This window comes from Leptonychotes weddellii, chromosome 4 (genome assembly GCF_054177405.1).
Source record: "Leptonychotes weddellii isolate Sample4059 chromosome 4, ASM5417740v2, whole genome shotgun sequence".
In the NCBI taxonomy this organism is placed as follows: Eukaryota; Metazoa; Chordata; class Mammalia; order Carnivora; family Phocidae; genus Leptonychotes; species Leptonychotes weddellii.
The window spans coordinates 170,534,470-170,544,899 of record NC_138372.1 but is presented as its reverse complement, the minus strand read 5'-3'; the positions used below and the strand labels follow the sequence as shown (position 1 = coordinate 170,544,899).

General features: G+C 59.0%; 3 protein-coding genes across 12 annotated transcripts in view; 2 read left to right on the top strand and 1 right to left on the bottom strand.

Annotated features, from left to right (window-relative positions):
• Nucleotides 1–2,870, top strand: part of SLC39A4 (solute carrier family 39 member 4) — a 7,276-nt gene extending 4,406 nt beyond the window's left edge. The window contains exons 12-13 of the mRNA XM_081816806.1: nt 25–100; nt 2,576–2,870. Of these exons, the coding sequence (XP_081672932.1) occupies nt 25–100; nt 2,576–2,870 (371 nt within the window). The remainder of the gene's footprint in view (nt 1–24; nt 101–2,575) is intronic.
• The window catches only part of ADCK5 (aarF domain containing kinase 5), a 51,219-nt gene that overhangs the window by 18,590 nt on the left and 22,199 nt on the right, over nt 1–10,430 (bottom strand). The gene's annotated exons all lie outside the window — the stretch shown is intronic.
• CPSF1 (cleavage and polyadenylation specific factor 1) lies at nt 2,876–10,397 on the top strand. Its single transcript, XM_081816711.1, has 9 exons — nt 2,876–3,167; nt 3,274–3,432; nt 9,039–9,066; nt 9,159–9,301; nt 9,386–9,466; nt 9,552–9,703; nt 9,783–9,929; nt 10,044–10,183; nt 10,239–10,397. The coding sequence occupies exons 2-9, from the start codon at nt 3,289–3,291 to the stop codon at nt 10,376–10,378; spliced, it is 975 nt and encodes a 324-aa protein (XP_081672837.1). The 5' UTR covers nt 2,876–3,167; nt 3,274–3,288; the 3' UTR covers nt 10,379–10,397.

The window sequence follows — 10,430 nt, the reverse complement described above, 5'->3', positions numbered from 1 at the left end:
CCCCCCCCCCCCCCCCCCCGCCAGGCCCTGGCTGCTGGCTGCTGGCCCTGGGCTCTCTCAGCCCCTTGCACCTGCCAGCCAGTGTGGAACCTGCGGCTGGGTACCCAGAGAGCCCCAGGCCTTTGAGAGTCTCCCTCCCACAAGCCCCAGCATCCTGCTTCAATAAAGACATTCTTGTCCTTGGAGCCCAGCTGCTCTCCTTGCTGTTAGGGAAGAGTCTCCCACCAAGAAAGGGGGGGGGCAGTCTCTCTCTCTCCCCCTGGGACTCTGATGAGGAGCCAGGAGAGCTGTGTTAAGGAACCTGCAGGCAGCCAGCCCCAGTCCCTCCTCTGTAAGCTGGAATCCCTGCCTGGGGAGTGGAGTCAGGGAAATAGGGCAGGGTCTGCACGTAGCAGGTGGGACCTGGTCTCCAATCAGGAATCTGACTTGCTCCTAGCAGAAAGACCAAAACAGCAGACCAAAATCTGCTCACACAGATGAGGGCTTGTTACTCTCTCATGAAAAACAGGCCTAGAGCCAGTCAGACCAGAGTATGTGGCAGCCCACAGTCCGTGGGGCCTGGGCCTCCACTGTCCTTGCCAGAAGTGTTCATTCTCAGAGTCCCCTGGTAGTCTCCTGGGGATGTCGCACAGCCCACCACAAACTGGGTGCCTTAAAATGACAAAAATTAATTTTCTCACAGTTCTGGAGGCAGAAGTCTGAAATCAAGGTGTCAGTAAGCTGTGTTCCTTCTCAGCTCTGTAGGCAGAATTTGTCACATGAGACTTTACTGACTGGGCCCAAGTGTTCCGTGTCTTGTGGCAGGAAAAGTCCAGTGTCTCCCTCTGTCTTATGACCTTCTCTCATGTGTCTCTTCTCTTCTTATGAGGACACCAGTCCTATTGGATTACCAGCTCACCCTAATCCAGTATGCCCTCATCTTAACTAATACCATCTGTAATGATCCTATTTCCAAATAAAAGTCACATTCTGAGGTACTGGGGGTTAGGTTTCCAACATATCTTTTTGGGGGACACAATTCAATCCATAACACCCTTCATGGTCCAAAATGGCTGCCAGAGCTCCAGCCATTAAATGCATTCTCCAGGGAGCAGAAAAGAGGTAAGAGGAAAGAGCACAAAGAGGGAGGGTTCCAGGGGATATCAGGTTCAGCCTGTCGTTTACCCAATACACAGACACAAAAGTGGGAGAGTGGAAGTCAGCCCCATGTTATGCTCCATGGGTCCACTTGTGCTGGAGGGAGGTGGGTGCTGCATGCAGTAATCTGTGGCAAATTGGGCAGGAAGGGCCATATCTGAGAGCTCCCTGTCCTGACACAGGTAGACAGATACTCCAGCCTCTCCAAGAGGTATTGATTCTCCAAGAAGCTTCACAAACTCCACAAGAGAGAGGTGTGAGAATTACCACCTCCCTCCTAAATCTGGTCTATAACACTGAGCACATAAAGATGGCCTCTTGGCACAGAAGGAAGGTGCTGTCCCAGAGGAATATGAAGAGTGTGAGCGTGGCCTGGACTGTAGTGTCCACTAGCCACAGGGCCCAAGCTTCAGGGTATGAGGGAGAACACTGGCCTTTGGGGGGCAAGGAGGAGGGGGAGAGTCAGAAGAGGCCCAGGCCTTTCTGGAGGAGGAACTGAAAGCCTGAGTTGCCAGGGCGTGTACCGGCACTCCCCAACCTCCTCCTCCCCAGCCTTGGACCATCTTCTTGCCCATCACTGTCCCTCCCCAGCAACTTCAAGCCCCTACCTCTGCTGACAGGCCCCCACCTTCATCTCCCATTGAGAGAGTAGATCTACCAGGCAGGCTCACCGCTGTGTTCCCCCTGCCGACCTAGCAACCTCCTGCCCCCTCTGCCCACCTTCTCCTCCCCCCTCATCCTATCCACTGCTATGCTCCCCAGGGCTGTGCTCCTTCAGTATCTAAAGCCCTCTCTGCACTGACCACCTCTGTCCACAGACGAGCTCGTGTTCATTTGTTAGGGCATTTGCCGTGTGCCAAGCTCCAGTCCGAGGGTTCTGTGGGCACCGATTTTTTCAATCATCACAGATGCCCTATGATGTGCACACCATGACTGTGTCCCTCTGAGAGAGACCCCAAGAGTTAGTGTCCTGACTGGGGCCCCAGCTCTGTCCCTGCTGTCTCCTCCAGCCGGTTCTCATAGTCCTGGTCACAGTTTTTCTGACCTTTAAAGGGCTTTGGTGTGGCTCAGGGGTCACACACCTGCCTGGGCATCCAGTGATTCCTTTGACCACTGCCCAAGGGTCCAGACTTGGAGCCTTGTTGCTGACAGGAGCAAGGGGGCAGATATGGATGCAACATGAACATGTATTTCTGTGCCATTTTCTTGGGTGTGACTACACTTTCTCCCTTATTTTATTTCTTATGATTCCATTTCTAAGTCCCAGGTCTGTGCGAGAGTACCTAGGGCAAAAATACCTGCCAAGCGAGGAGAGGTCTGTTAGCCGTGCTTGGTCCTGGCTCCAATCTCCGAAGTGGACAGCTGTGCTAGGCCTGGGGAGGGCAAAGGGGGCGAGAAGGGCAAAATCGCGTCCCTGGGGCCAGCCCTCACGTTCTAGAGGGACGATGACCCGCAAACCTGCTCCCCAGGAAGCTGTCCCGACCCCGGACTCGGACTCGCCGGGCAATCCTCCACACTGGCGGCCCTTGCCGGGAGCGTCATCTGGCGCGTGTCCGCCTCGGGGCGTCCGTTCCCTCCCCGCGCCCGCCAGCATCCGGCACGGCGCCTCGCCCACGCGGGTTTGGAGCGGGGACGACACCTCTTCTTGCGGCCGAGACCCTCCTTGTGACCCGCCCACCCCGGACCGGCGGCCCCCAGCCCAGCCCAGCCCAGCCCAGGCCCGGAGGCCCTAAGCCCCGGACCCCCCGCCCCGCTCTCCACCCGCTGCCGGGTTCCTGGACTTCGACGGAGCTCGGGATTTCGGGCCTCTGGACGCAGAGCCTGGGAGCAGAGCCGCGAGGCCGCCCCGCCACCCCCGGCCACCAGGGGTCGCTGTTGCCCCCTCCCGCCGCCGCCGCCTAGGCGGCGCGGCGCAGGCGCAGGCGCAGGCGCAGGCGCGGGCGCCCGGAACACCGGTGCTCAGCTTCCGGGGCCGCCCGGGCCTTGTCCGCCGCCGTCCCGTTCCCCCGCGAGCCGGCTCCAACTGCCAGGTGGGCGGCGGGCGGGCGGGTGCGCGCGCGCACGGCCGGGGAGGGGGCGCCGGGCCGGGGTCGTGCGCGGCGGCCCCGCTCATCCTGTGGCCGCCGGCCCCCGCAGCCCCGGCCCGGCGCCATGTACGCCGTGTACAAGCAGGCGCATCCGCCCACCGGCCTGGAGTTCTCCATGTACTGCAACTTCTTCAGCAACAGCGAGCGCAACCTCGTGGTGGCCGGCACCTCGCAGCTCTACGTGTACCGCCTCAACCGCGACGCCGAGGTGGGCGCTCGCCGGCGGGCCGGCACCTGCTGTGCGCGGGTGGGAGAGGCGCGGCGGCGGGCGCAGCTGCAGAGGCGCGAGGCGGGAAGCCCGGCACCGGCGGGAAGCCCGGCACCGGCCGGAAGCGCGCCTGTCCGCCGGCGGGTAGAGCGCGGCTCGGCCGCCGGGCAGATGCGGGCGGGAGGCGGCGTTTTCCCGCGGGCCCCTCCGCGCGGCCTCTCCGCGGTGGAGCAGCCGTCCGCCGGCGGAACGACGGTCCTGGCAGGCGGCCCCAGGCCGGCCCTCGGGCGGGCGGGGCCCCGACGGGAGGCCCTGGCGCGTGACGAGCCCGTCGCAGCGGAGACGCGGGGGTGCTTGGGTTGCCCAGGCGATGACGGGTCCGGGACGGCTTCTTGCAGGAGCTGGGCGAGCGGGGCTGCTCCAAGCACGAGGACGGGCATGGAGGCCGTTGGGGAGGAAGGACCCGCCCGGCGCAGGCCGGAAGCGGTTGAGGGCGGAGAGGGCGTGCGGCGTTGGACGGCGCTGGGGGGCCGCCACCGGTGGGAGCGGGGGTGATGCCGCGGGCGGACGGGGCCGGAGGGGCGCCGACGTCGGGACACCTGCGTGTGTGTTTGCGTTAACTGCGTGGACTGCTGTACGAATAATTCGCCATAAAGAACGCAGGACAGGAGAAGTTGGAGTCTCACGGCGAGAGCTTTGTGACTGAATATGTGCCGTTAAAAAAAATCCTGGCAAGCTTTTGTGATAATGGCAGTTTTGAGGTGTTTGGCTTTTGTCAAAATTTCAGTCAAAGCTGAAAAAGAGGTCTTGCAAATAAAAATGGGGCGCCTGGCTGGTTCATTTGGAAGAGCAGGAGACTCGATCTCGGGCTGTGAGTTTGAGCCCCGCGTTGGCTGTAGCGATTACTTAAATGAACGAACCAGGCTCCACGTTGTATGAGCATCTTTGCTGTATGCAGTAAACAACTGGTTTCTCAGTCCTGTCTTCCTGTAAAGTTCCTCCTCCTCTGATACCAGTGAACCTTAAGACACAGATTGGAAGCTCAGCGTCCGCAGTGAACACTGGCGTTCACTCACTCGTTTTCTCCACAGACGTGTGTGTTTGTGCAGGGGCCTCGTGAGGAGATGCTGGTGAGCACTACAGGCAGAGAGACCTGCGCTCGCGGTGCCCCTGTTCCAGGGGGTGACAGACCAGACGCAGCCAGTCATGAAGTGCCGTGGAAACCAGCAGAGCAGAATGGGGAAGTGGGGAGCAGGAGTGCTGTTAGATTTTGCCTCCGTGCAAAGTTGAGTTTTGAGCAGGCAAGGGCGAGGTGCTGGAGAGAGGCTTGTGGGGGTCAGGTGAAGCTTCCAGGCAGGTGAAGGTGTTAGGGCAGTTGGGGCTGGTGCTCAAGAACCAGCCAAGAGGGGGGTGCCTGGGTGGCTCAGTCGGTGGAGCATCCAGACTCTTGATTTCCACTCAGGTCATGATCTCAGGGTCGTGAGATGTAGCCCCACATTGTCGGGCTCCATGCTGGGTATGGAGTCTGCTTGGGATTCTTTCCCTCTGCCCCTCCCAACACCCATTCTCTCTCTCTCCCCCTTTCTCTCTCTTTCAAAAAAAAAAAAAAGGAAAGGATCAGCCAACAGGCCCTGAGGAAGAGGGGAGTGAGGAGGGGCTTCTGGCTGTCTCAGTCCGAAGAGCATGCGACTCTTGATCTGGGGTCGTGGATTCAAGCCCCACATTGATCGTAGAGATTACTTAAAAAAAAGGGGGGGGAGAGGAGAGGACAGAAGGTCAGAGGGGTGACGAGGTGGGGGCCAGGTATCAGCCTGGCGACCTTTTAGGCTTGTAGGGATTGAGTGCTAACTCAGAGGTGAAGTTAAGGAGTGACCTGACTTACGTTTCACAAGGGTCAGTCACTCTGGCTGCTGTGTGGAAGAAGCGGTAGGGAGGTGGGAGGGGGGCCTGAAGGGAGACCAGTCAGGAGCATCAGGCCGTGGAGGTGGTGGGAAGCAGTCAAGTTCAGGATGGACAGGATGTGGGACGTGAAGGCAGGAGGAGCCAAGGTTTTGCTGGGGCCCGGTTTGGGTCTGAGTAGCCAGGAGGGGTGGAGTTGCTGTGACCTGATATGGAGAAGGTAGAACAGGGGAATGGGAGTAGGAGCTCCTTTTTGGACATCATATTAGTTACTTTGTTGCTGCATGACAAGGTACCCCAAAACTTAGAAGCTTTTTTTCTTAAAGATTCTTTTTTTAATTTTATTTGTCAGAGAGAGAGAATGAACAGGGTGGGGGCAGAGGGAGAGGGAGAAGCAGGGAGCCCGATGCGGGGCTCGATCCCAGGACCCTGGGATCATGACCTGAGCCCAAGGCAGGCGTTTGACTGACTGAGCCACCCAGGCATGCGTCCCAAAACTTAGGGGCCTAAACAATAGATGTATCTCCCAGTGTCTGAGGGTCGGGAAGCCAGGAGTGGTTTAGTGGGGTGGCTCTGCACAAGCTCTCAGGAGGTTGCAGTTAGAGGTTGGCGGGGCTGCCACCCTCCGAAGGCTCTGTCGGGGTTGGAGTTTCTGCTTCTCGCTCACACCACTGTTGGAAGGCACCGAGAAGCCACGGTGTCTTCCTCACCTGAGGTGGACATGGCGTACTACCACTTCAGCCACCTGGTACAGCTCATCTGGACCAGCCCTGGCCCAGTGTGCGCGGCCGCACCGGGCGTGAATTCTGGGAGGCGGTCTTGGACTCCAGCCGCCACAGACTTAACCATGGTGCTGATTCCACAGCCCACTGTGAGGTTGAGGGAGAGCTGCGGAAGGAGTTGTGTTGAGGAGCAGGGTCTGGAGCTGAAGTTGGGCTCTTTAGACTCTGAAGCTGGTTGGGATCACCCAGAAGATGGCCGCCTGGGGCGTGGGGTTCCCCAGCGTTGAGACGTTGGGAAGAAGGGAAGAGGCCAAGAAGAGTCGTAGGAAGCATGGCCAGGGAGGCGGGAGGAGAGCCCAGATCCAGGGAAGGCAGCAAACTGGGGGCCTGACGCTGCGTCCCAGGCTGCTGAGCCTCAGGTGAGGCACAAGACCTGGAGGCCCTGGTGACTCTTGACTGGGGGGTGGGGACGGGGGCCTGCAGGGTTGAGAGCCCACTGGAGAAAGAGAATGAGTAACGGTGAACATCTCCAGAAAGACTTGTGCCAAGGGAATCAAAGAGATGGAGCGGTAACTGGCGGGAAAACAGGATTCTTAAAAGATGTGAGCACGGTAGCAGCTGGTGCACAGCAGAGGGGGTTCACCAGCGCGGCCACAACCCCTCCCAGCCCACCGAAATCCAGGGGGCTTTGGACATCTTCAGAGAGTTGTAAAAATTCCAAACAGACTGCACGTGGCTGCTGAGCTGAAGTCAGATATTTGCTCTTTGGCTCATTGTAGGAAAGTTGACCAACTCTCGAGTCAGAGGAAGTATGTGGGGCGGGAGATGGAGCTGATGGGGGGCAGCTGGAGGGCGTTCGGGGTCGGCCTGGTCCTGCTAGAACAGCAGCCTGGTGTTGTGGGTGCGTGCGTCTGTGAGTGTTTTGGGAGTTTGGACAGGGCACCCCATGGACCGAGGAGGTCCCTGGCCTGTACTCTGGGAGGTCTGGGCTTCAGCTGGGTGGCGTCTCTCCATCCCTCTCCCCTCCTCTCCCCACGTGGCTGGCTTGGTTTTCCTGGCAGCATGGTGGCCTCGAAGTAGTTGGGCTTCTTATGTGGCAGCTCTGGAGACGAAGGGGAAAGCTGCCAGTCCTCACAAGGCCAGGCCCTGGGCGCACGCCAGCGGTTCCGACCCAGGAGAGGGGTGACGGGCCCCGTCTTGAGGCTGTCTTGAATCCGCCCCGTGGAATCCCGTGTGGGTGGCTGCAGTAGGGAACAGCTCACCTCTGGTGACAGGAGTGGGGAAGGCATAGAGCACGAAGCGGGTGGGGATGTGTGGGGGCTGGGCAGTGTGCCTGGGACCCCAGTCCTCTGGGTGAGGTGGGCAGCAAGGGCAGCTCAGTCAGAGGCAGGGTGTGCTGTTTGCAGAGCAGAGAAGCTGTGTGGCCTGGGGCAGCTGGGCAGTGGGAAAGGCCCTGTGACCTTTGGGAGGAAAAATACATAGCACTTCATTGAAATTAATGGAAATCCCAAGTAAATAGAAAATAGATCATGGTTATGGATGGAAAATCTCAATGTTGTAGAGATGTCCACTCTCCTCGGGTCTTTCAAAGTTGCAGTAGGTTTCCCATTAGATTTAATAATCTGATTCTCAAATTTACATGGAAGAGCCCAAAATGAAGCATATCCCCAGTAACTTTAAAGACGAACAAGGTAGGACACTTGCCCTATAGGACTATCGAGAATTTTTTGTGTGTACATGCATATTTTAAAGCTGTGTTATTAAGTATATAGAGGACAAATTTAGAATAATGTTTTACTTTTGAACTGACATTTTTGTCATGAAACGTCCCATTTTATTTCCAGTACTTTTTGCTTTAAGATCTGGTTTCTCCAACATCAATGTTGTGACCTCAACTTTCTTCTTTTTCAAAGATATTTATTTATTTAACAGAGAGCGCACAAGCAGGGGGAGCAGCAGAGGGAGAAGCAGACTCCCCGCCGAGCAGGGAGCCCGATGTGGGGCTCGATCCCAGGACCCTGGGACCATGACCTGAGCCACCCAGGTGCCCCTATCCTATGCTTTTTTGTATCTATCGAAACAATATATTTTTCTTCTTAGCCTTGATAATGTGGGTGTTCTTGTGCTAAACTAATTTTGCATTCCTGGAATGACTCGGTTTGTGATGTAGTACCATTTTCGCACGTCGCCGGCTCATTTGCAGATACCGCGAGTTGTCGGCTTCGACTTCCTGTCCCACGTGCACGATCGGTGTCGGGGGCCTACACCTCCTGAGGTGCCATCAGCCTGGGACTAGTGGGAGTTTTTTGTTTCATTTTGGTTTTCTTTGGTGTTTTTTAAGTTAGTCATCATTTCTGAAACATCTGGTAGAATTTCCTGGTGAAGTCCTCTGGCTCTGGAGTTTCCGTGGTTGTTGTGAAGTAGGTATTGGACGTATAAAATGCATTTTCTGTAACGAGTTAATTATATGGCTTTTCTCAAGCAGCTCTTTTCAGATGTTTTCCCCATAGCACAAGTGTATTATTAAAAATGATCTTTTTTCTCATTATTAAAACTCTTACGGGGCACCTGGGAGGCTCAGTCGGTTGAGTGTCCGACTCCTGATTGCGGCTCAGGTCATGATCTCAGGGTCGTGAGATTGAGCCCCGTGTCGGCTCTATGCTCAGTGCGGAGTCTGCTTGAGATTCTCTCTCCCTCTGCCCCCCTCCCTACCCGTGCGCGCTAGTGAGTGGACTGTTGGGGAAGCCATGAGCGGGGGCTCTCTGAGAAGCCCTGTGGCCACGTTGGGGACCCGGGGTGCGAGCGTGTTTGTGTGCGTTGGGTTGGGCTGTGCACGGCTGTCTCTAGAAGTCCTGGAAGCGTGGTCTGCACCGCGGTGAGGGTTTGGGCGGGGTCAGCCCTGCATGGTCTTTTCTCCTTGTCCCCCCGTGAGGTGGGGCTGCCAGGTGTGTGGCTTCACTGCTCACCTTCCCCTTCTCCTCCCAGGCACCAACCAAGAACGACAGGAGCACAGGTGAGCACAAGGGTGGCTGCCCTGGCCATGGGCCTGGGACTGTGGGGGCTGGAGTGTGGGCCCAAACCTGGACCCCCCGGCCTGTTCCCCAGAGGGAAAGGCCCACCGGGAACACCGGGAGAAGCTGGAGCTGGTGGCTTCCTTCTCCTTCTTCGGCAACGTCATGTCTATGGCCAGTGTGCAGCTGGTGGGGGCCAAGCGGGATGCCCTGCTCCTGAGCTTTAAGGACGCCAAGGTAGGCGATGGGCCTGGAGGTGGGAGTCAGTGGGGGGCCTGCCGGGCCGTGGGTGGGCCCCAGCTCTGACCTGCTGCCTTCCAGCTGTCGGTGGTGGAGTATGACCCGGGCACCCACGACCTGAAGACCCTGTCTCTGCACTACTTTGAGGAGCCCGAGCTGCGGGTAGGGCCAGGCCACGCCCCCAGCCCCCCTGCTCCCCTTGGGCCTCCCATCCCCAGGCCTGCCTAATGGTGCCCTCTGCCCCCAGGATGGGTTTGTGCAGAACGTGCACACGCCGCGGGTGCGGGTGGACCCCGACGGACGCTGTGCAGCCATGCTCATCTACGGCACGCGCCTGGTGGTGCTGCCCTTCCGCAGGGAGAGCTTGGCCGAGGAGCACGAGGGGCTGATGGGGGAGGGGTGAGTACTGCGGCGGGGGAGGGGCTCTCTGAGCCGGAGTTCCCTGCTTCCTCTGCCCACTGAAGCCTGTTGCCCCCAGGCAGAGGTCCAGCTTCCTGCCCAGCTACATCATCGACGTGCGGGGCTTGGACGAGAAGCTGCTCAACATCGTGGACCTGCAGTTCCTGCATGGCTACTACGAGCCCACCCTGCTCATCCTCTTCGAGCCCAACCAGACCTGGCCGGGGTGAGGCCCCGGTGCCGTGGGCGGAAGCCGCCAAGGCGTGGGCTGGGGCTCCGGCGGGCGGGTGGGGGAGGGCCAGGCCACCCAGCCCTGGTTGACCTGCCTGTCTGTCCACAGACGGGTGGCTGTGCGGCAGGACACCTGCTCCATCGTGGCCATTTCCCTGAACATCACACAGAAGGTCCACCCGGTCATCTGGTCCCTCACCAGCCTCCCCTTTGACTGCACCCAGGCCCTGGCGGTGCCCAAGCCCATAGGTGAGGCCGTGGGGGTGAGGGGCGTAGTGCGAGGCCGCGGAGCCCCGCCCACCAGCCTGTCTCTCTCCAGGCGGGGTGGTGGTCTTCGCGGTCAACTCGCTGCTGTACCTGAACCAGAGCGTCCCCCCGTACGGTGTGGCTCTCAACGGCCTCACCACCGGCACCACCGCCTTTCCCCTTCGTGAGTGTGGGTAGGGGCGGGGCCGTGGGGCCGGGGCGGGGCGCCGGGGGGGGCCGTGGGGGCGTG

Bases quoted from the DNA above. Each gene is read 5' to 3' on its own strand.
- CPSF1 (XM_081816711.1), top strand. From the start codon at position 3,289: ATGTACGCCGTGTACAAGCAGGCGCATCCGCCCACCGGCCTGGAGTTC. The intron at 9,704-9,782 runs GTGAGTACTGCG...TGTTGCCCCCAG, and splicing joins GAGGGGCTGATGGGGGAGGG to GCAGAGGTCCAGCTTCCTGC. The intron at 9,930-10,043 runs GTGAGGCCCCGG...GTCTGTCCACAG, and splicing joins CCCAACCAGACCTGGCCGGG to ACGGGTGGCTGTGCGGCAGG.